Source organism: Eublepharis macularius, chromosome 11, assembly GCF_028583425.1.
Source record: "Eublepharis macularius isolate TG4126 chromosome 11, MPM_Emac_v1.0, whole genome shotgun sequence".
In the NCBI taxonomy this organism is placed as follows: Eukaryota; Metazoa; Chordata; class Lepidosauria; order Squamata; family Eublepharidae; genus Eublepharis; species Eublepharis macularius.
The window spans coordinates 50378559-50401699 of record NC_072800.1 but is presented as its reverse complement, the minus strand read 5'-3'; the positions used below and the strand labels follow the sequence as shown (position 1 = coordinate 50401699).

The window sequence follows — 23141 nt, the reverse complement described above, 5'->3', positions numbered from 1 at the left end:
GCTTGGACATCCATCACCACAGATGTTTGGGTCTTGGAAGTTATCAAGAGCAGTTATAAAATTGAATTTAACAGTTTCCTGGGTCTAAGTCTTCCTCACAAACCTGCTAGGGAAACGTTACCTCAATTGGAGGAAGAACTGTCAGTGTTACTTGAGAAAGGGACAGTACAATGAGTACCATTACCCAAACCCAGATGGGGTTTTTATTCCAGGTTCTTCATAATTCAGAAGAAGGATGAGGGTTTCAGGGTTATATTAGATTTGAGAAATTTGTTCAAATGCAAAAATTTAGAATGGTGACACTCAGTATGGTATTGTAGCTGTTACCTCACGATTCTTGGTTTGCAGTATTGGATCTTAAAGATACTTGCTTTCATATTTCTATCTATGAGTGATTCTGCACATGTTGGATAATGTGCTTCCAATCCTCTTTATAGATCATTTGGAATGGATTTTTTTGTGTGCGGAACAAATAATCTACCTCAAACGATTGATAAAGTGCATTGAAAGTGCATTATCCAACGTGTGTGGAATCAGCCTATAACTCCTATAGGAAATTCTCAAGAATTCAATTTGAGAAGGTCAGATATAAATACCAGGTCCCACCATTTGGACTGTCTGCAGCCCCAAGGGTTTTAACAAGTGCATATTGGTGGTAGTGGCACACCTGAGAACTCGAGGTTGCTCAATCTACCTATATCAAGATGACTGGTTAATTTCTGCCCATTCTAGAGAAGTTTTACAGGAGCACATAAACTTGGCCTAATCCAATCTTGCTCCCTCCAGAAAAGTACTTTTTATCAGGGCCTTACTAGACTCTTCCCTAAGTAAAGAGTTCCTCTCATTTGAGAGGGTGCATAAACATATATTTTTAGTCAAATTTTTGATGAAATGTAGATTCCAAGCAGCCCAAAAAAATTCAAATATTCCTTGGAGTGATGGCTGCAACTACGGCAGTAATTCCCCTAGCCAGGCTGCATATGAGATATGTATAATGAGATATGTATAGTGGTTTCAGCCCCACTATACATTCACAAAAAGGAAGGTACGCTATCCCCAGAGTGGTGATTAGGTTGCTGTGCTGGTGGTTGCTTGACCCCCGCCCCCTATTCAGAGGGGTTCAGTTTGGCTCCCCAAAGATTGAAGCTACAGTTACTTCAGATGCCTTAATGGAAGGGGGGGGCACACTGAACATCTCACAACCCATGGCACCTGGTTGAAGAGTGAAAGAAGTTTACATATCACTGTGTTAGAAATTAGGGCAGTTGGTTACGCCCTTATCTCCTTCATATATATTGTACAAAATAAACATCCAGATATTTACATCAACTATACCACCATATATAAAACAGGGAGGCACTGTTTTAAAGACTCTTTGCCTGGAATCCATGTCGATTTGGGAATGGGCAGTATGACACAATGCCTCCCTTCAGGCCATTCACGTTCCAGGGATGGCCAGTGTCATGGCAGACAGGCTGAGCAGACTGGGCTTCTCCATGCATGAGTGGTTGCTAAAGGAATCATGTATAAGACTGATTTTTCACTTGTGGGGTTCCTGGATGTAGATATCTTTTTGCGACAGAGGAGAATAGAAATACTCCACTGGTTTTTTTCCATAGGAGAAATGGACCCAGTGTCCCTGGGAGATGCTTTTCAGTTAGCGTGGTCGGGGACCTGATTTATACTTCCTTGCCCATGCCTCTCATAGCACACACTATGGGAAAGACGCAGATGGAGAAAACGCTTTCTGGCCACGTCAAGTTTGGTTTCACAGATCATTCCAAATGGCCATGGGCAACTTTCAGCACTTGCTGTTAGTAATGGATCTCCTGACATATCAGGAGTGAAGGTATCGCAACATACCCAGACTCAAACTGACATGGTTGATTCTGCAGTAGGAGGTCTCCCCCAGGAGGTAGTAGAGGTAATACTGAATGCCAGAAAGCCAAATACCAGAAAGTCTTAATGCTTACAAATGGGATAGATTTGTAGGATTGTCCAGAAGTAAGGGCCTTATCCTATATAAGTGCTCTTTACCATCCATTCTGGAATACCTTTTGGGTCTAAAGGATGGTGGGCGATCTTTTATCTTCCATTAAGGTTTATCAGGCTGCAATATCAGCCTTTCAGTCTCCTGTAGATAAAAAGACAATTTTTTCACATTATACATCTAAGATGTTTCTGAAAAGATCTTCAGAACACGTTTCCTCAAATAGTACCTCAGTGGTCACTGCAACTGGTATTGGCTAGAATCATGACAAAATCTTTTGAGCCGCTGGCTACCTGCTGCTATAATTACTTTTGATCAAGGTAAGTTTTCTGGTAGCCATCATATCCGCCAGGTGAGTAAGTGGATTAGTGGCACTTCACACGGACCCTCCGTGAAAATCCATGCAGAAAAAATGGTACTAAGATCTAGCTTGGAATTTTTACCCAAAGTAGTCTCCAGATTCCCTAACTCACAAGAGTTAATGCTACCTGTATTTTCCCCTTCTCTGACATCTGAAACAGAGGACGTTACATGATCTGGATGTACAGAGGGGCTGTACTCTTTTATTTAAATTGCATAGCTTCATTTAGGTCAGATGTCCAACTTTTTGTTTGTTATGCAAGCCCAAATAAAGGGGAAAAGACTTCTCAGACTGTTGCTAGATGGTTAGTTCCGGGGCTTTTTTCTGGGAAAAGAGGTGGTGGAACTCAGGACCACACAATGATGTCACTTTGGGTCAGCTGGAACAAGGGGGGAGTTTTTTAAAGTTTAAATCGCCCTTGGGAAAAGGGTCACATGGCTGGTGGCTCCACCTCTGTTTGGAGATCAGGGTGTGGGGCCACCTGCCATGTGACCATTTTCAAGAGGTGCTGGAACTCCATTCCACCGCATTCCAGCTGAAAAAAAGCCCTGGTTAGTTCAGGCTATTAAGATGTGCTATGAGCAAGCCAACTTAACATGTCCTTTGGGAGTCCAGGCCGATTCTACCCGGTCATAGGCATCTTCAGCAATCCTGCTCAAAGCTGTTTCTCTTCAAGACATCTGTAGAGGTGCAATATGGATGTCAGCTGACACTTTCCTTAGGCACTATGCCTTAGATGTTCATAACAGGAGGGAAGCAGCTGTGGGCCAAGCAGTTCTTCAAACGCTATTCTCATGAAGAGTACACCCCTCCTCCATGGGTAAGTGGCTTGTTAATCTCCTATGTGGAACTGCTGCAAAGAAAGACCAACAATGAAAACAAAATTGCACTTACCTGTAAGTGTTGTTCATTGAGGTCTTCTGTGCAGGCACGCTTACTCTCCCTCCTTCCCTGCTGTGTGCTCTTCACTGCTTACCTGGAGAATCTGGCAGCTAAGGAGAAACTGAGGGTCGGGTGTGTTGCTCCTCCCAGAGAGCGGGCTGTTTCGGCAGGAAACAAGCCATGCATGCGCTTTGAGAAGGGGCAGATGCCTCCAGAAGAATTTTAGCTATAGAACCTACTAGTTGGCAGGCTTGTGCATACGCAGTCCCATGTGTGCCTGCACAGAAGAACTCACTGAACAGTTACAGGTAAGTGCGACGCTGTTTAACAGTCTGGATTCTCTAACAAGAACATGTTAATCCCTCTACTTTTTGTTAATCATTGAAATTAGGAAATCTTGAAAGTAATGAAAGGAGTAGCCAGAGGTCTGCATACGCTACACAGAGCAAATGTAGTGCATGGCTCGCTGCATGAAAACAATGTTTTTGCTGTAAACCGGGAACAAGGAATTGTTGGAGACTTCGACTTCACCAAATCAGTGGTAAAGAAACCAACCATTGAGTATAAATAAGAAGACTACTACTTCCATGTTGAGGAAGGACCATGGTTCAGTGGTAGAGCACTTGCTGTGCATGTAGAAGGTCCCAAATTTAATCCCTGGAATCTCCTGCTAAGGTGTATCAGATAGTAGGTGCTGGAAAATAACTTCAGTCTGTCTGAGACCCCTTAAAGATACTGTAAGATATCATATGTCTAATAGCCAAGTGGTCCCCACATGTGGATGCTTACATTTGTGAATCAGGACCACTTGGCTACAAACCAGATGCTTCTGCAATCTTTGATGATTTCCCAAGGTTACAAAAAAAAATCTGAAAAGCTGTAAAAATTACATAAGGGGTTTAAATGCCCTTCCCCCAAAACATGAGTTTTCTGCAAATGTTAGCAATGGAGGAAGAGGCCTGGTGATTGCTGCAACTATCGGGGGGGGGGAACTGTTGGCTTCTCCCCCCATCCCTCAACCACCTCCTCCTTTCTCAGTGGGCACAGAGGAGGAGGACGCAGGGAGCTGCACTGGGCTTAGGCTTGGGTCCCTGCCCTCACTTCCACTGGGTCCAGCATGGGTCCCTCCACTGCAGCTGGGTCCAATGCAGGTCCCCCGCCTTACCAAAGAAGACAGATTAAGGAGGCCTGTGGGATGGGAGGAGCTACCGAGGCGCCAAAGGTGTGATCAGGCAGCCTGCAAGGGAACCTCTGCTATGCTGAGGTTGGGGGCACAGACTGAGGAGCAGCCACTGTTTTGCAGAAGCTGGGAGAGGAAACTGCTAGCAGTGGTATGTGAACAGATGGTGTTGCTAAGGCTTTTTGAATCTTCGCTGCAGTCTCCACTTGTAATTTATAATTACAAGGGCCCACCCTTGTAATTTATAATCCCAAGCTAAGTGATCCAGTGATTTTACACTGTAAAAGGCAACTCCATGTAGTCATAGTCCAGAATTTCTTGAATCACGAATTCTGCAGTATTCTTCCAGTTAGCTATTATTTTCCATCTCATTTAGAAAGAAATTTCCTAAGTACTAGAAATTGCCAAAATGATTTAGGTGAGCTAGATTACAAACAGGTTGCCAGTATTTTTGCAGACATTAGAAAACAACTTTAAATGATGACATAGGAATGATTATCCTGATTCCTCTCCCTTCCAGCAATTTGCTGCCATCATCTCTTGCAGCATTAAATGCTTTTTATTATTAAGTGGAAGAATCACATGTACTGTCTGTAGCATGGTTCTGTATCCAACACAGAACTGAGCTGTGGAAGTTGCTTCATTATCATTGTAGAGTTAGCCTATGTAGCCTTGTAATGGTAGGATGAGAACAGCATCGGTAGAGGCTCAGCTGTTATGGACTTCTTGGAGAAGTGACATATGGGAGAGAGACATATATGTCCCTTCAGTGACTGCATCCACACGGCAAGAATTTTCCATCTTGCACTAACTGCCACTGCAAATGAATGTATTCACATTGGCAACTGACCACACAGCAGTTTTCTGAAGTTTCCTCAGTCACCAATTCCCCTGTACTTTTCTTCCTGACACACCACTGAAGGGCTTTTTAAAAAATAGTAAATTGCTGCAGTGTGTAATGTTATAGTGCTTTAGCAACTACTATTTTTTTTTAAAAAAACCTTTAGTGCAATAGGGAAAATGGCAGCTGCAAGGGGGCTGATACAGGTGGGACCTTTGAAAATACACACCTTCCCTGCCAGACAGCATGCTATCGCACTTAGATTGCGTTCTTTGAGAAAATCCCATAATAAATGAGGATTAAGAAGGAGCGAGTGGAGGACAGGGAAGACTGGAATGTGGATGAATAGAGGATACCATTATATGGCTGCCTTCCAAAACAATGCTCTAGTTTGAAAGCAAAGGTGGAGAAAAGCATCCATATGGAAGTGCTAAATACAGAGTAGCTAAAGAGTTTTTACAAGTTCCATATGTGTGCATGTTCTTTTCTGGTGTTTCTGACCTATTGATCAGAGAGAGCAAGTTAGTAAAAGATGCACGTTCAGCCCCTATTGTACCACTTTGCATGAAACATAGTCTGCTGCTTCTGCCCTTGATGAGGATGTGTGACTTTCTTGATATCTTTTCTGGGCTAGTAGAAGTCATGTTGATAGGAGAGGTTCCAAAACATTCAAATTATTGTATTCTAAGTTGTGGTGTTTTATTTTAGGATCAGCGTGTTTCAGTGAATTATGTGCTAGCAAATGGCTTGTGCTTGACCTCTCCTGAAATAATAAATGGACAGCCACCATCACCAGCTTCAGATATGTATGCTTATGGCTGCTTACTTTACTGGGTATGTAATTTTCCTTTATTATAAACATATTTCTATCTCCTACAAATTACTTCACATGGGCTTCCTCTGCATGCTTGACTTTACAGCAGATTTTATGTTATTCGACCTGTGATCGAATATGTTTATTCTGGTTCTTTGATTCTTTAATTCCACACTTGAGAGAGTCAAACCAAAGTGGTGCCTGGCTTTTATTTCTGTACTAGAAAAATACCCTGTTTCTGCTGTGGGTTTTCTAGGGGAAGACGGTGCAACAGTGGTTTCATCAGTGTGGGTTTTGTTTTGTTTTGTTTTGTGCATGCATTGTAATATTTGGACAGAGAGGGTTGTGTGATTTGCTGAAATGTTCTGGAGGAAAACTTTAAAATGTTAAGCAGGATTCAGAGCTCTCTGTAGAGCTTTTATGTAGGCATTGCAGGGTTCCCCCCCCCATGTCACAACCCTTAAATTTATGTTTGTTAAAACAGCAATGTTGCAACATTTTTTTAAATTTAAAAATTGGAAAACCAGTGTGCCATTCTGTTGGCTTCTTGTGTTGTGAGAAAAAGATTTACTGCCAAGGTTAAGTGCTGAGGTTTTGCTAGCGTGCACATACAAACTACTACAGCTGAGAATGGTTGGGAAAGAGGAGGAAAAGGTGTAGTTACACATTGCTGTTCAACCAGTCAGGATGCAGGGAGATAAAAGAGAAAGGCAGGGCCGGGGCTTGCACCAAAGAAAATATTCTGTACTGCAAGAAAGCAGTCTCTACTTCGGTGTAAAAAAATAAACGCAAATCACTTTTGTATGTGTGCATGGAGAAAAGCTGTAGAAAACCCCAGGGAAAGACCATTTCTGCATTTGAATGCAGCCTTTTACTGTACAGAATGCAAACAAGTCTGGGAAGCAGTTTGGAGACTGAATCAGGGCATTTTAACTGTGTGTGCAGAACTTGGAGAAGGCATTGAAGCAGTATAGGGCTAGAAGTGGCAAAAAAGCCCCATGCAGAAAAGGCCCTGGTCATGATGTGCTGGAGAGATCCTGAGGGGACAGTGTCCAAGAAGTATTTGCAAGAAGAGTAATTGAAAAGAGAATTTCTGTTCCATCCAGGTCTGCCTCGGGGCATTTCCCCTGGCCTCCGCCAGTACTTCACAAGGGCATGTGCTGGCATATGTAAAGTCCCTTCCAATGAAAAATGAGAAGTGACAGCATGATGTTGGGGGCAACACTCTAGAGTTTGTCAAAACTCTGTTTAGCCATAAACTCCTTAGCAAATGCAAGAGCCTCACCCCGACATGGCATCACTTCCAGTTTGCTGCCAAAGTGATGATGCGCACTGGCATGCTTGTCCCTGCTTAAAAAATCCTGGCGGATTGCCAGCCACAGCCAGCATTCCTAATACCAGTTCATAATTTATAGTGCTTTAAATTAGTTGGGTTTATGGCTTCGCATGAAGAGCGTTTCAAAGTGGATTTGGAAGCTCATACCTTGAGAAATCGCCACAGAGAAGGTGGTTAGAGAAAGCTGCCACTTTTAAAAACAGATTAGGTTTTTAAACAGATTAGCTCTCTGCTAGTTATCTGAAGACATGCTTGAAGAGATGAAGAGAAAGTGCCTCTGCTATGTGGAATGCCACAGAAATGCTAAGGTAAGGGGCACAGATGCACTCAGCCACTTTTTGAAGTGGAAAATAATCATGTAAATGGGAATGTTTGAATCAATGCTTCACAACTCTTGTATAAATTGTAGCTCACAAATACGGACTTATTCATATAGTTAATATTACTAGTTAGATATGATAGCAACTAGAACAAAGCTGTGCAGAATAACCACATTTACAGTGAAATCCTAAGAAGAGTTACTCTAGTCTAATTCCATTGAAATCAATGGGCTTAGAGTGAAGTAAGTCTTCTTAGGATTTCACTGTTTACTAATTTGTTTCTGTCTTTAAACTGAGCACCTAAGCCAAGATACAGTGAGACACCTGAAACTGCAGCAAAGTTCAGCTTCTGATATGTGTATTGTGTGAACTATCAATTTTTTTTTTAAATTGCAGTTGTTCGTTGGAAACCTGGCATTAAAAAGAAATTGTGATGGAACTCCCCAGATTGATGGGATTAATCTGGTAGGTGAATTTTTTTTTAGCTAAATGAAGTTTTTTGGATACTTGATAGAATGTGTGACCCCGAGTACTTTGCAGGCTCATTCTCCTGACAGGCTGTGGCTTGTCCTTTTGTATGAATCTTACCAGTGCCTGTCTTTATGAATAAAATAAGATGATTTGATTATCAAGAAGTTAACTACTCCAGTTATATTTTTAAAGTAAGGGCTTTTATAGCACAGAACACTTTCTCTGACAGAGGGATTTCCATCAGTGGAGAAGATTGTGTTCACCTCCTGCTGCAGCCCAAAGTGCCCCCTTTCAATGCTAGTCCAGGAACAGCATGAAGTGGGAGGTGGAGGGCTGTGTTGGGAAGGAGGAATAGGCAAAATTCACTCACTCTTCTGTCAGCAAAAATCCTTAGTAGGATGCATGCCATGTGTTAGATGCTGAAATAGTTTAGTACTATGCTTAAGTCTACAAACTTGCCTGTTTTCCTGCTCACCCCCCACTCTGCCCAGTGAGTGATTGTAGCACAAGCCCCAGCTTGTGGAAGATCATCAACCACTGCTCCTTTTCCCACACTGAGCAGGTGGCGCAATGGCTTTTTGTTCATCTGCTAGACTTTTGTGGATATGGAAGGAAGAGAAACCATCTTTCCTTTCCTCCACTATCCTATATGGAAGAAAGGAACATTGGTTTCTGTCCCTTCCTACTAGACTCTTCTAGGAGGTTACAGTGAGATACAACTGATGCTTCCTGCAAATGCCTGGTTGGATGGGAGAGAAACCATCCTCCTTTCTTCCATGGAGAACAGGAAAGGAAATGAGGGATAGTTTCTCTGCCTCCCTGCTGAGCTTTTGCAGCAAGAAGGGATGGTGGCAGCAGCGATCCACAGCTTGTGACTTATTTGAAAACTCAGCATGTGTATAAACATCTTGGCCCTGTCTGCACATGTCACAGGACTTGAGGAAGGATGGAATATTAAAAAGCCAAGCCAAGGTGGACATCAGCATGATATCACTAATATGCATGGGATAACTTTCAGAGCCACATGGTTAAATTCAGTGTGTAAGGATTATTTTCTTCTTGATTGCATGTTATATCTAGGTTTTCCTCTCCTTTTTAAGGATGATAAAGTTAGAGCTCTGCTTTTGAATCTCATCTGCTGTGGCGACCGGATGACTTCTGAGCAGGCAATGAATGATGACTGTTTCCTACTGCCTAATCTAGACCTCGTTTCACTGGAGAATGAACCAGCTGAATATGGAAGTGGAGGAGACAGAACAAAAAGTGAAGTAGGATGTAATGACTTGCAGGATAGTGAATTAGAACCTTCTTCAGAGACTGTAGTTCTAGATATTGATTAGTATTGGAATGCCAAGTCAAATAAGGCTAGTTTAATTTCAAGATTCAGAAGAGAAATTATTCTCTGATTTTGGAAGTTTAAAACTCCAGAAGCATTACCAGCACTACCACTGGTGGCTTAGTTACACATTGTACTTTAATTGCAATTATTTTAAGAATTTGTATGCATTTGTTTCTTGCTTTGGACTTGCTGTTCATATATATTTAAGACATATTTTTGAATGCATCTTGTTTAGGTGGTATCCATGCCTGAAGTATGGTTCTAATTCTTTCTGCTTCCATCTATTCCTGTCACTTGTTTCCCACATTATATTCTTGCTTCTGGGCAAGCAGCTTCTCAGAATGTCTTTGGGGGACAGTTTCAGTCTTTGAGCAGAAAATGCCATTATATTTGGTTTGCAGAGGAGGTCAGTTCATACAGCTCAACTCATGCCAATCTGGTCGATTAATGCAGTTGAAGGGCTGCCTCATACTGTATTTTTGCTGGATTGTCAGTGTGTCACCTGGTTAGCCAAATCTAAAAGACTGTTCTGCAACATGTATATGGAAAAGACTGGAGAAAGATCTTCAAAAATCAGAAGAATGTTATATAATAAGCAGCAGTATTTAGGCTCACGTTTTGACATGAATGTGACTGAAATGGTTCTGAATAGAAATTTTCAGTATAAATTCTGACACAGGCAGTTTTTTCTGATCTTTTATCAACCTGAGACGCTCACAGCAATGGAGTGATTTGAATAACATTTCAAAGCAAGTCGATAGTTTACACTTTTGGTGTCATGTCAGATTGTATGTAGCCAGTAGGTGGTGCACTTGGCTTAATGTTTTTGAACAGTTTAACTGCCAGCATTAAAGTTATAATAGAAATCTTGTGAATTTGATTCAAGTAGGTCATTGCATGTAAAGAATGTACGATTTTTATATTGGGAAGGGATGTTTCTAAGTTGATGGAACTAATTCTGTTGTTCCAGTTGCAGACTACGGCACCATATCTGCCGCACTTCAAAGAAGAATGTTTACTTTTCTTTAACTGTTCTTGGTTGTCTATTCACCTTTTTTTTGTGTGTAAGAGAATTGCAAATTTAATTTATTAGATTTTTGTATAGCTAATAAATAATGGCAATTCAAAACATGTTCAGTATTCTTTATAATTGCTTTGATCTATGAGTCAGATGGCAGTCAGACTATTAAAATACAAATCACATAGCACTTTTAAAACATATTTACTTACCTCCAAACTACTGTTACCAGTTCATAAAGATTGTGGAATATAATTTTGTATTTATAATTAAAAAAAAAATCTCTGACAGACTCTGGTAAACTTCGAAAGCTCGCCTAATAATTATTCTGGGTGCACCTAGGCATTAGATGGTAGCCTGAAAAGAGGGTATCACCTTGGTTTGCTTAACAGAGGTAGAGTCTTTGTTTCCTGCTGTACTAGCAAAGGGCTACCATTATCTCCATATGAATCTCTTTTGCTTTTTGCTCCCCATTTTTCATCAGTCTTTTTAAGGTGGCAATGATTTGTTAAAATATCTCCATCTATAAGGAAAATCATCAGAGTATTCTGAAGGGGTGAAATGTACATACCATCTGTGATGCTATCTCTTCCTGTTGGCCCAAGAGATCATGTGGTGGGAAGCTGGGGGATGAGCCCAGCATCCTTTGCTTTCAAATTTGCCAGACTACGGTAAAAGATGTTAGAGGGGGGACTTATACCACATGTGCCTGTTCCTGGCACTGCAGCACACTGTTGGGAAAGTTGCACAGTGCTAAGATTACCCTTAAATATACAACCCCAAGAATCCTGGATTACTGGATTAGACAACCCTACTAATAAGTATTCTGTTTGCAGCTATAGAATTATGTATGCAGGAACACAGCATGTGAGCAGGAAACTTATATTTTAGGCTTGTTGCTTCGCATTTGGCAACGTCCATACTTCTAGCACTTTCTTGAGAAATGATGCCTAGAACAACTTTCACATTCCATCTATATGCTTGAACATGTGATGTACCAGTACTAATTGGCTGGCTTTGTATTTCTGATTTACAAAGCTGCTGTGAGTTATCCTTCCTACCTTAGGGCCAATACAGTTTTGTGTACTTGAGGTTATACCTTTATGTCCAAATGCAGTCCCCAAGCCAATATGGGAATACTTAATTTGTTATTAATGGTTTGGGGCAGAGAGAGCATGGAAAACGCAGAATTCAGATCTTGTTTAAGGAAATATAACTTCACAATAGCATGTGAGTAAGTATAACTTAGTGATTTAATAGTGTAGTCCTAACCAGAATTACATCCTTCTAAATCGATTGAAATCAATAGGCTTACAGAGGTGCCTCTCTGCTTAGGATAGCACTCTTTATCAGTATCCCTATTAAACCAAACCCTGGACCACTCAAAGCACACTCAAAACCTTTCATTTGTGGATTCGGTTTCGTTTTCTCAGCCATGCCAGACGCTCCTCTCGGCTGGTCCGGGAGGAAACGACCGGGCACCCTGACCGGGCGGCTGATCCGCAAGGATTAGCCCCCAGGACTCCCAGGGAGGGAGCCAGGGTCCGGGACGCGGCGGGAAGAACTCCCCGAAATCAATGCGGGGGGGGGAATTGCCCGTTTGTCCCTATGGAGGCCGGCAGACGTGCGCGGCGCCTCGAGTGCCGCCGGGCAACGAGAAACGGCAAGTAAAAGAAACAGGCGGAAGCCTGTAAACAAGCGAATCCCTTCTGTTCTACAAGCGTTTGTGAAGGAGAGGTTGATCTGAAGAAGACTCGCTCTTCCCCTTCGTTGAGTTCCAGAATTTTGTTGGCGCCCCCCCCCCAAATGGCAGCAAAGAAGCAAAGTCCCGCTCTCGGTAAGTCAATCTCGGCTACCTTGCAGAAGGGGGAGTCGCTCGAAGAGTTGGTGCGCAGGGCGGTGGTGGAAGCTATAAAACCCTTTGTTGACAAGCTGAACGAAACTGATCAAAGGGTGGGCTTAATTGAAAGCGAGGTGAAAACCATTAAGGCAGCAGCGGGGGGGGGGCAGAAAAGTCTGCTCTGGAAAGTGCGTCACTTGTGAAGGCTACAAAAAAGGAGCTGAAGTTGGTGGAGAACCAGCTGATCGGGCTACAGGTGGAACGAACGCAGACAATTTTGCGTCTCCAAAACGTGAAAGAGGAGGAAAATGAGGATCTGTGGGATTTGGTCTCGGAACTACTGGCGACACCCGCGAGGACGACTAAAGAAGAGGTTAAAAGCGCCATTTTGGAGGTCCGTCGGGCTTCTTCAAAATATGCAACAAAGCGACAGTTGCCTCGTGAGATCATTATTGATTTTTCATCTAAAAAGATTCGGGACACCATCCTATATAACTCATACAATGTGGATTTGGACTTTATGGGTTTGAAAGTCAAGATTTTGAAGGACGTTCCATTTCTAGTCCGGAAACGGCGTTTTAAATATAAAAAGTTTGCAGCTCTTCTGAGGGACCATGGAATAAAGTACAAATGGTTATTCCCGGAAGGAATATGGTTCAGATATAAAGATCAGGCCTATAAGATATTATCAGAAGATCAACTAAAGGATTTTGAGAATAAAAACCCAGAACTCTGCTGCACCAAGAACGAAGAAAAGGAGGAGCCGGAGGGGGGGGAGGAGGAGGAGAGTATCGCAACAGCAGTTGCACAGAGAGAATTGCATCCGGGACCTAGAAGGGGGAGGAAAGTTTAATCAGAATTTGAAATGTTTATTCTCTGTATGATTAACCACTCCATCATTATTCTATGGAGCTATTTTTGTATTATGACAGTATGAAGGGAAACATTGAAGTGTAGTGTTTAGTGTTTGTAGTTCATTCCCCCCCTTTTCTTTTTCCACCTCCCTTTGTCCCTTCCCTCTCCCCTTTCCTTGTGATAGTCTGGTGTAGTGTTTTGTAGTTATGAAAAATAAAAAAAAATTATAAAAAAAAACCTTTCATTTGTGATAGATTGGATGATAGCCATACTTCCTAAACAATGGACCCATCTTGAGAATTTTTCTTCATTTTTGTATTAATAATAATTTGGCTATAAGTGAATCCTGTTTTATTGTAACCAGTGGAGCTAAACTAGTAAACAGATGACTGGGAATGAAAACACATTTTACCCACAAGCCTTGCCACTGTTACGGGTATGTTTAATACTTGGCATGTTTGGAATTTGTTCTATAGTTAGGATGGTTTGTTTGCATTTTTATATGTTAGGGATTTTCTTCCTTGCAAGTTCTGTGGTGATGGTTTCACCAATAGCAAATGCAAATTATAATCGTGGTAGAATGCATAAATGATCTAAGCAGTGTCATTTAGAATAGAAATCTTAGTTGATTGAATTACCAGTTATGTCACTCTCTGCAGAATGCTTTTTTGTGATTCATAAGTTTTTATCTACTATTTCTGCGTATCAACAGATGAGGAGAAAATATGTGGAGTCTTGTTACAAGAGCAACCTCAGGGTCACCTGCTCCACATGTCTAGTCAGTTCTATAGGCACATTCCAAACTGCTGTTAGGTAGAGATGGGCCAATATATGAGTTACATGCCATTCCCAAAATCCTTCTAAAAGTAAGAATCCTAACTTTAATTTATAAGCTGTCCTTGACTGCAAAAAATAGCTTAGTAATAACAAAAGTCAAGCTATACATGATGTCTTTTGTGTTTGTCTTAAAAGGCTTTCTTTTTCAAATGCCTAGGGCTGTTTTTTAGATAAAGAGACCAGCAATGGGGGAGAGGGGCTCTGATTTTTTCTAACTCTACCATTTTCCCACTGAAGAACATCATCAGCAAGCTGTTTTAACCTCCACTAGGGAAAACTTAAAGGTATTTGCATTTCCCCCCAGCTGGGCTCAAGCAGCTTGGGGTGACTGTTCTGCTGTAAAAATAAACAGGGAGGAGAGGATTAAAGAGCCTTTTCCCCAATACTGTCCTCACTTAGGGAGAAGAGGACGTCCAGTTACATTTGGGTGCCCTCTTTCCCATGATTCCAGGAGACTGCTCTTCCATCTCTGAAGGGAAGGAGTACTTACAGCTGTATTTTTCTTCCCATCTCCTCAGTAAGAACATAGTTTAGGGTGAGGATTTTGTTCTCTTGCAATTTTTTAGACTGCTTTTCTATTCCTTGTGTCCCTTTGCCTTTAAATGTTTTCAGTCTTCTTCCTGCCTTACCTTTTAAAAGACTTTCCTCACCCTTCTCCCCACTTTTCCTACCATTCATTTGCTTCTTGCCACTTCATCAGCTGCACTACAACAGCGACAGATTTCATATATAAAGCTTCTTCTAAATGGGAACAAATCTCCCGGTGGCAATGCAGAAGGGCCCCGTAGAATCATAAACTTGGCTGCCCAGCCATAGTAGAGATCCAGGTATTAAGTCAGGTGTCCCACTCAGTTGTCAACAAGGTGGTGTAGTCTGGCTCCAAAATGTCAACACAGTCCAGCAGATACAGAAGGCAGTAGATAACAGTTTTCAAGCTCAGCATTGGCTTGACAGAAAGGAATGCAAGCAGAGTAAATACCTGGGCATAGCGGCTCCTGAAATATCATTGCAAGAGATAGGTCTCCTGTGGTCCTGGAGTGGGGCAGTCCTGACACTCGGGTAGCTCCTTCTCCTCCTCTTGTGCAGGGTCGGATGAACTTGCAATCCTAGGGGGAGGGTCTCTCCCAAGCTTCTCAAGTTTTTTCTGGCCCTGCTCAGTGGGGACATGAACTTCTTGCTCCTTGGAGCAGCGATCCTGAAAAGAGAAGGCTGGAAAGTCCAAGAGAGTGCATGGCTTGCAGGGGGGAAAGGAAGGACTTGTTCCTCCTCCCCACCCACCCCACTCCCGACGACGGTCGGACTGCGGTACGGACCACGCATGCGAGCTGCAGAGCCGATGCTCCTAGGGCTCTAGGACCCAGCTACTGCTGAGGCCACTGGGAAGCATGCAGCGATGCTGCAGCAGCTGCAAAATTGGGTAACGGCCTGCGGTGCTCCAATTGGCGACAACCTTAAAGAACGCGCTGGAATGTTGAGTAGAGAGAGAGAGAGACAGACAGCCTCTTGGAAGATGGGGTGGGGGAGGCTTTTAGCAGAGCAGAGGCAAGCCCGGTGCATAGTCAAACTGAGAGTACTTAAAAAAGAAGAAGAAACGCCTTGCTTCAGAGTAACCCTAGCCTTTACTCACTTTCGTTTTTTAGGCGGGAAGAGTTTTGGTGGGAATGGCAGCTAAGGCGGGCCTATCAGAGGCTAAGGCAACTGAGCCAATGCTTAGATCAGGCTCATTTGTCTCCTGGCTTTCCCCTTGGGCGGAACGCGTGGATAATGTTGAGCTTAGGGACTCCATGCCACTAAGCGTTGGCTCGTTCCGAATGTCGTCCAGGGCCATGGGATTTAACGTCACAGCAAGACGAAACACGTGGCTGAGAAACTGGGATGTGGACCCTCCTATATACAATAAACTGATTGCATTTCTAGCCTGCCCTCCTCGCAAGCGGGCTCAGGGTGGGTTACAGCAACAGATGTTTACCTGCTGATCTAAGGGCTCTCCGGGGTACATATGTGGATAGGCGGTCCTTCAGGTATGCTGGTCCCAGTCCGTTTAGAGCTTTATAGGTCAAGACCAAAACCTTGAACCTGATCCAGAACTCCACGGGGAGCCAATGTAGCTGCTGCTGCAGAGTAGGGGTCATGTGTGCCCTGAATGAAATTCTTGTCAGGACATGAGCAGCAACATTTTGGTCCCGCTGCAATTTCCGGGTCAAACCCAAGGGAAGCTCTGCGTAGAGCAACTTACAGTAATCCAATCTGGAGGTGACCGTTGCATGGATCACTGTCGCTGGGTCATTGATTGAGAGATAGGGGGCAAGCTGCCTGGCCTGTTGACGGTGGAAAAAGGTAGTACGGGCAGCTGCCGCAATCTGGGCCTCCATAGACAAGGAGGAATCCAGTGTCACGCTAACACTCCAGACCGATGAGACGGACACAAGTGGTGCCCCATCAAAGGCCGGGAGCTGAATCCCCACATCTACTTCCCCACAGCCCAAGTACAGGACCTCCGTCTTCATGGGGTTCAACGTCAGTCTGCTCTGCTTCACCCATCCGGACACAGCCTTCAGCGCTCTAATTAGGGCATTGGGAACAGAGCCAGGTTGGCCATCCATCAACAGATACAACTGGGTGTCATCCGCATACTGATGGCAACCCGGTCCGGAACTTCGTGCCTGCTGGGTGAGAGGGTGCATATAAAGATTGAACAACAAAGGGGAGAGTAACGCCCCCTGTGGGACACCGCACACCAATGGTTGGCGTGCTGATAACCTCTCCCCCAGTGCCACTCTGTCCCCGACCGTGGAGAAAAGAGACAGGCCACTGTAAGGCTGTCACTTGAATCCCCACATTGGCGAGGCGGTGGGTCAACAGGTCATGGCGAACTGAGAGATCTGCTGAGAGATCTAGCAAAACCAGCACCGACCTGCCCCGGTCCAGGTGCCTTCGGAGATAGTCTGTGAGTGCGACCAACACTGTCTCAGTCCCGTGGCCCGGGCAGAAACAGGACTGGAATGGGTTCAGGACCAGTGCATCTTCCAGGAAACCCTGCAGCTGCTCCACCACCACTCGCTCAATCACCTTCCCCAGAAACGGGAGGTTCGGGACTGGGCGGTAATTGGATGGATCAGTGAGGTCCAAAGTTGTTTTTTTCAAAAGAGGCCTCACCACGGCTTCCTTTAATGCCCCGGGAAACTCACGGAACTCGATAGATTGATGATAGCCTCCAATGGGGGCTATTGACAATGGCCTTAACTAGCTATGAGGGACGGGGGTCCAAGGGGCATGTGGTGGGCCTCATCAGCTGCAGTATCCTGTCAACATCCTCCTGGGAGATCAGACTGAAGTGATCCAGGTTTGGACCAGAAGACAGTCAGGGGGTCTCCAGTTCCTTTACTGTATCAACCGTGGCCGGCAGGTCGTGGTGGAGGGACAAAACTTTATCTGCAAAAAAGCTCCCAGAAGCCTCACAGCTAATGGCCAAATTCCTAATTTGGCAGTCTTCTTGCGATAGGGAGACCAAAGTACCTGAAATAATTTTGCTGAGCGCGAGCTTGCAGACACTATGGAGGCGGCATAATAATCCTCCTTTGCCACCTTCACAGCCACCTCATAGGCCTTCATAAACGCTCTATAAGATGATCTTGCCTCTTCACTCTGATTCCACCGCCACACTCACGCTAGCCGTTTCAGTTCCTGTTTCAGCCGCTGTAGCTCCTCTGTGTACCAGGGGGCTAGTCTGGCATGGGAATGGAGAGGGCGATGGGGAGTGGTTTCATCGATGGCTTCAGAGAGACAGCCATGCCAGTCCTCCGCCAGCTCATCTAGTGAACCGCCAGGGGGGGCTCAGATCCCACAGAGTATTCTAGAAACCAATCGGATCCATTAGTCTGTTGATTAGCACATAGTTAGCGTGACTGCACCGGCTTGAGGAGAACCCAGAAAGAGTCCACACCTTGCTTGTCCAGTAAAGGTGTATCATACAATTTATTTACAGGTGGCTAAAGAGCAATAAATATACAGGTTATAGTCCAGAGAGACAAAGTGCTTCGCCTACAACTGGACTCGAAAGAAGCCCCAACCATAATGTACTCAGTAGCAATTTATACATGCAGACAACCAATCAGATGCATGAGTGAACTTAGCTGAGTCATTCCCTTACGTCATTCTCCTGACTTCGGAACTTGACCACCTGACTCTCAGTCACCTGATGTGTTTAACTGTCACACAGATCATTTTGATCTAGAGCCTCTGCACACTGGCTTTTGACATTTAGATTACAACATAGTTTCCACAGGCAAGTATAAATCAGCTTGCCGCCTATGCAGGAAGGGGCTGGCATACACAGACGGGCCTTCAGGACAGAGTGGTTTTGACCGTGGCACTGCCTCAGTGGCATCAAGGTCCACCTGAATCCGCTCCCAAAGATCAAATCTAGCATGTGGCCCACTTGATGCGTGGGAGCTGAAACAAATTGGGAGAGCCCTAGTGCTTCCATGGATGACACCATGTCCAAAGCCTGTAAGGAGGCGGCATCATCGATGTGGACGTTGAAATCATCTAAGACTAACAGCCTAGGGCATTCCAAAACCCGCCCTGCCACCGTCTCCAACAGGCTCAACAGGGTAGCTGCTGGTGCGCTAGGTGGTCAGTACACCAGACAGATAGCCAAACTCTCCTCAGCACCCCACATTAGGCCAACACAATCAATGCCAGTGATCTTTGGTGCGGGGAGCAGCCTGAAGGAGAGAGACACCCGAATGAGTATAGCCCTACAGACCAAGAACCCTGGGGGGGGGTCACTTCCTTCAAGCCGACTGTTTTGCCATCCCTCACCCAGGTCTCGGTCACACACACCAGGTCCATATTTTCCACTGCAAAGAAATCTTGCAGTGTCTTGGTCTTGTTTATGGACCTGGCGTTACACAACAACAGTGCCAGAGAGAGGTAGTTTAATCTCATAGCCCCACAACCAGCATGCCTCGGGATGAGACGAAGGTTGGAAGGACACAGAGCCCTACCATGTCTCTGTGGCCTTCCGTTCCAAAACCATGTCCCCCTGCCATACTTCTCTTGACCCTGGAGCACTGGGATCCCCAGCTCCATTCCGGTCTTCTCTCTCACAGCCCCCCCGTGACCTCCACCCCCCAGCATAGCCCACAACAATACAACACAGCAACAAAGTCAACTTCCTTCAGTTACATCAGTATGAGTTTCAGTATACTCATAGTGTTTCCCCATACCCCCAATCACATTTATCTGGCATAAAAACTCGATTCTAACTCAATTTAATTTCAGCACCCCCTTCAACTGATTCCTACCACCATATAATTAATTGAATTTCCACCAGTTAAATGGGAATTTGCCCCTTCATCAACCTCTAAAGGCTAATCAATCTCCCAATACAAAACTCCAATGGCCCCAAGAGAAATTTACAGCTTGCAGGCACTAACAAATCCACAATCCCTCACCTAGTTGAAGAGTGACCCACAGTTCCAGTTCTGGTGAGATGGGGTAGCCTAATTTCCCAGGTCTGCCTCCAACAGTTCTTCAAATGCAGTCTAGTATAAGCTCTTCCAGGTCCAAGTAGGCATGACAATGCACCATGTCCACCACACGGGCCCAATATTGGTCCCAAATTACTCTCCTTAGACTTTCTCCTTCGCAGTCTAATTTCAATGACCCAAGTAACACGTTCTCTCTTCTCCACTCCCCCCATCAAGCAACCAGGCGCCTCTCCTGGACACTGTCATCTGGCTCCAACCCTCCAGCATGCCAGCTCCCGAACCTCCAGAAACACCTAGGGGCTTCAGCCTCCTGGCTTCTGGTGGCAATACCTTTTGCTGGCACCAAACTGTTTGGAGACGCCTTAGACAAATATTTGGTGGAAGATGCAGAAAAGAAAAAAGAACTGCCATCAAAGAAAAGAGATTCGAAGTATAAAGGCAGACACTCCTTTCGAGACTTCAAGAGGTACCATAAGGCAAGGAACTGACAGACCCTTCAAAAGCTGCTGGCAAACCAGACCAAGAAGTGGAAGCAGACCCTTTACCTTCCAGAAATCTGCCTCGCATACAAAGGGTCAAAAGAAAGGAAACCAAGCATGACTATCAATGTCACTAGACATTCGTACAGATCAGAGGATGTCTACAGGAATTCTCGAATCAATGGAAACAGACAGTATTGGACAAATGGGTGCTGGACACAGTGTCCAAGGGCTATTCCTTAGAATTTGAAACTATAGCAAAAAGGCGATTCATCCATGTGTTCAAAAATCCGTCACAGCAGAAACATGAAAATAAAAGAAGCCATTCAGCACCTAATAAGGATAAAGGCAATAGAACTGGTACCAACACAATACAGGAAACAGGGAGTGTACTTGGTATTCTTCATCATACTGAAGAAAAATGGGGATATCAGGTCCGTCCTGGACCTAAATGGCTGAACCTCCACATAAAGTCCTATAAGTTCAAAATGGAGACTATGAAGTCCACCCCAGGGGCCAGACGGCAAGGGGACTTTCTAGCCTCCATAGATCTGTCAGAGGCCTACCTGCACATCCCCATAAGAAATAAGCACAGGAAAAACTTGCGCTTCGCTTACAATGGGGAACACTGTCAGTACAGAGCCCTTCCTTTCGGCCTGAAGTCATCTCCAAGAGTGTTCACCAAAGTGCTGGTAACTCTAATAGCCTTCCTCAGAGTCCAAGGAATAGCCCTCTCACCTTACCTTGACGATATCCTCATAAAAGCCCTGTCCCTAAAATCGGCTCGGGATGCATTGGGAGTGACAATAGATTGCCTGGAGAGACATGGTTTTGTCATCAACAAAAAGAAGAGTATCCTTACCTCAACACAAAGGATAGTCCGCTTGGGAGTGATAGTGGACACAGTCAAGGACAAAGCCTGTGTGTCTCTAGAGAGACAACAGAAAACTATTGCCTTGATACAATCCGTTCAAAAGGAGAAGCAGGTAGAGGTAATGCAACTGGCGAAATTGCAAGGGATGATGGTATCATGTGAAGATACACTGCAATGGTCCAGATTCCACACACGACCATTACAGAGGTTCCTTCGACTGTACCAAAAGGTCATAATGCACAGGTGGAACAAAATAGTGGAGATACCAGAAACATTGTCCAGAGAGCTGAATTGGTGGACGGATGCGAACAGGTTCACTGAGGGGACACTATTCAGAGAACCGAAGAGAACAATGATGATGACAGCTGTGAGTCTGACGGGATGGGGAGCACACACAAAAGACAAAATAGCCCAGGGAGCGTGGCATGCCAAGGAGAAAGGATACAGTACAAACAAACCTCTTGGAGTGAAGAGCCATAAAGAATGGTCTTTGGGAGCTAAAGGAAAGTCTGAGAGAGCAACACATTGTAGTGCAAACAGACAATATGATGGCAAAAGGTTATATAAACCGACCAGGCAAGAGATTCAAGACCTTGAACAAAGAAGCAGAAGAGAGATTTCACTGGGTAGAGATGAGCCTGAAATCAATACGGGCAATTCATGTAGCAGGACAACAGAACACTCTGGCGGATTGGTTGCGCAGGAACAAGGTGGACCAATCCGAGTGGAACAAACATATTCTCACGGATATGTCAAATTCAGAAAACCAGAAGTAGATCTGTTTGCAACAACACAGAACAAGCAGGTTCCGAAATTCTTTTCAAGACAGAAAGAACAGGAAGCAATATGAACAGACGCACTGAACAAAGACTGGCCATGGGACCTTCTGTACACCTTTCCACCAATAAACGTAATAAACAGGGTAATACAGAAAATAGTGGAACAGAAGGCGGAGGTAATAATGATTGCACTATTTTAGCCATGCAGAAAGGACTTGCTAACACGAGGAAAAATGCAGCATCCAAATCCCTAAATTTAACAGCTTGGAGATTGAGCACAACCAGTTGAGAGAACTGGGATATACTGAGAGTAATCTCCACAATGCTGGCATCTAGGAAAGATTCAACAAATAAAAGCTACGATAAAACATGGCAGATGTTTAGTACACAGTGTGAGAAGAAAGGAAGAAATCCACTAACTGCGTCAATGATGCAGGTTCTACTGTTTTTGCAAGATGGGCTAGACAAAGGTCTCAGCACAACCACCCAGAAAAGACAAGTAGCAGCAATATTAGCAATCAGGGGATCAAAGAGAGAGACATCTCTTACAAAACATCCTCATACTAAACGGTTCTTGAGAGGTACTGTGCTAATCAACCCTCCACAAGTACATAGATTTCCAACCGGGCTGGAACCTGAACTTAGTTCTTATTTCACTCACAAGGGACCAGTTTGAACCCATGGCAGCCTGCCCTCTCAAAGAACTAACCCTCAAAACAGTTTTTCTGGTGGGTTTGACATCAGCTAGAAGGGTGTCAGAAATTGGAGCACTGTCAGTGAATAAAGACTTATGTATAATTCATAATAACAAAGTAGTTCTACGGATAGATCCTACCTTTATACCTAAGGTTAACTCAATCTTCTATAGGGAACAAGACATAATTCTGTCTTCCTTCTGCACTAATCCAAAACATGAAAGGGAGAAAGAGTGGCACAACCTAGATGTGAGAAGGGCATTAAGTTATTATATAGAAATAATCAAACAAATATGCAAAGTAGGGAACGTGTTTGTTTCATTTAGGAAAAGTTCAATAGGTGAGAAGGTGACATCCACAATAAGTAGGTGAATTAAAGAAAGCATCAGCTTAGCATACAAGGCTAGAAATATAGTACCACCTACAGGAATTACGGCACGTTCCCTAAGAGGAACAGCCACCTCAGCAACATACAGGTCCTTCCCGTCATTAGAAAAAACATGTAGGGCTGTAACGTGCAAGTCTGCAACGTGCAACATTCACAAAATACTACAGAATAGACCAAATGGCATCAGTGGAGGCAGCCTTTGGAAGAAGAGTGCTACAGCACGTCCTGGAAACATAGGAACTAGAATACCCACCCAAGGATACACAGCTAGGCATATATCCTGAGTATCAGGACTGCCCCACTCCAGCACCACAAGAGAATGGAAGATTTATATTCACTTACCGTGT

The 23141-nt window shown here is 44.1% G+C and overlaps 1 protein-coding gene across 4 annotated transcripts in view; it reads left to right on the top strand.

Annotated features, from left to right (window-relative positions):
* The window catches only part of LOC129338030 (pro-neuropeptide Y), a 239239-nt gene that overhangs the window by 67465 nt on the left and 148633 nt on the right, over nucleotides 1-23141 (top strand). The window contains exons 21-24 of one of the 4 annotated variants that reach the window (XM_054992095.1): nucleotides 3625-3774; nucleotides 5963-6088; nucleotides 8121-8189; nucleotides 9296-9463. In XM_054992095.1, coding sequence (XP_054848070.1) covers nucleotides 3625-3774; nucleotides 5963-6088; nucleotides 8121-8189; nucleotides 9296-9463 — 513 coding nt within the window. Of the gene's footprint in view, nucleotides 1-3624; nucleotides 3775-5962; nucleotides 6089-7478; nucleotides 7713-8120; nucleotides 8190-9203; nucleotides 9237-9295; nucleotides 9464-23141 lie in introns of those variants that run through there. The other 3 variants (XM_054992097.1, XM_054992096.1, XM_054992099.1) reach the window with 3 other exon arrangements.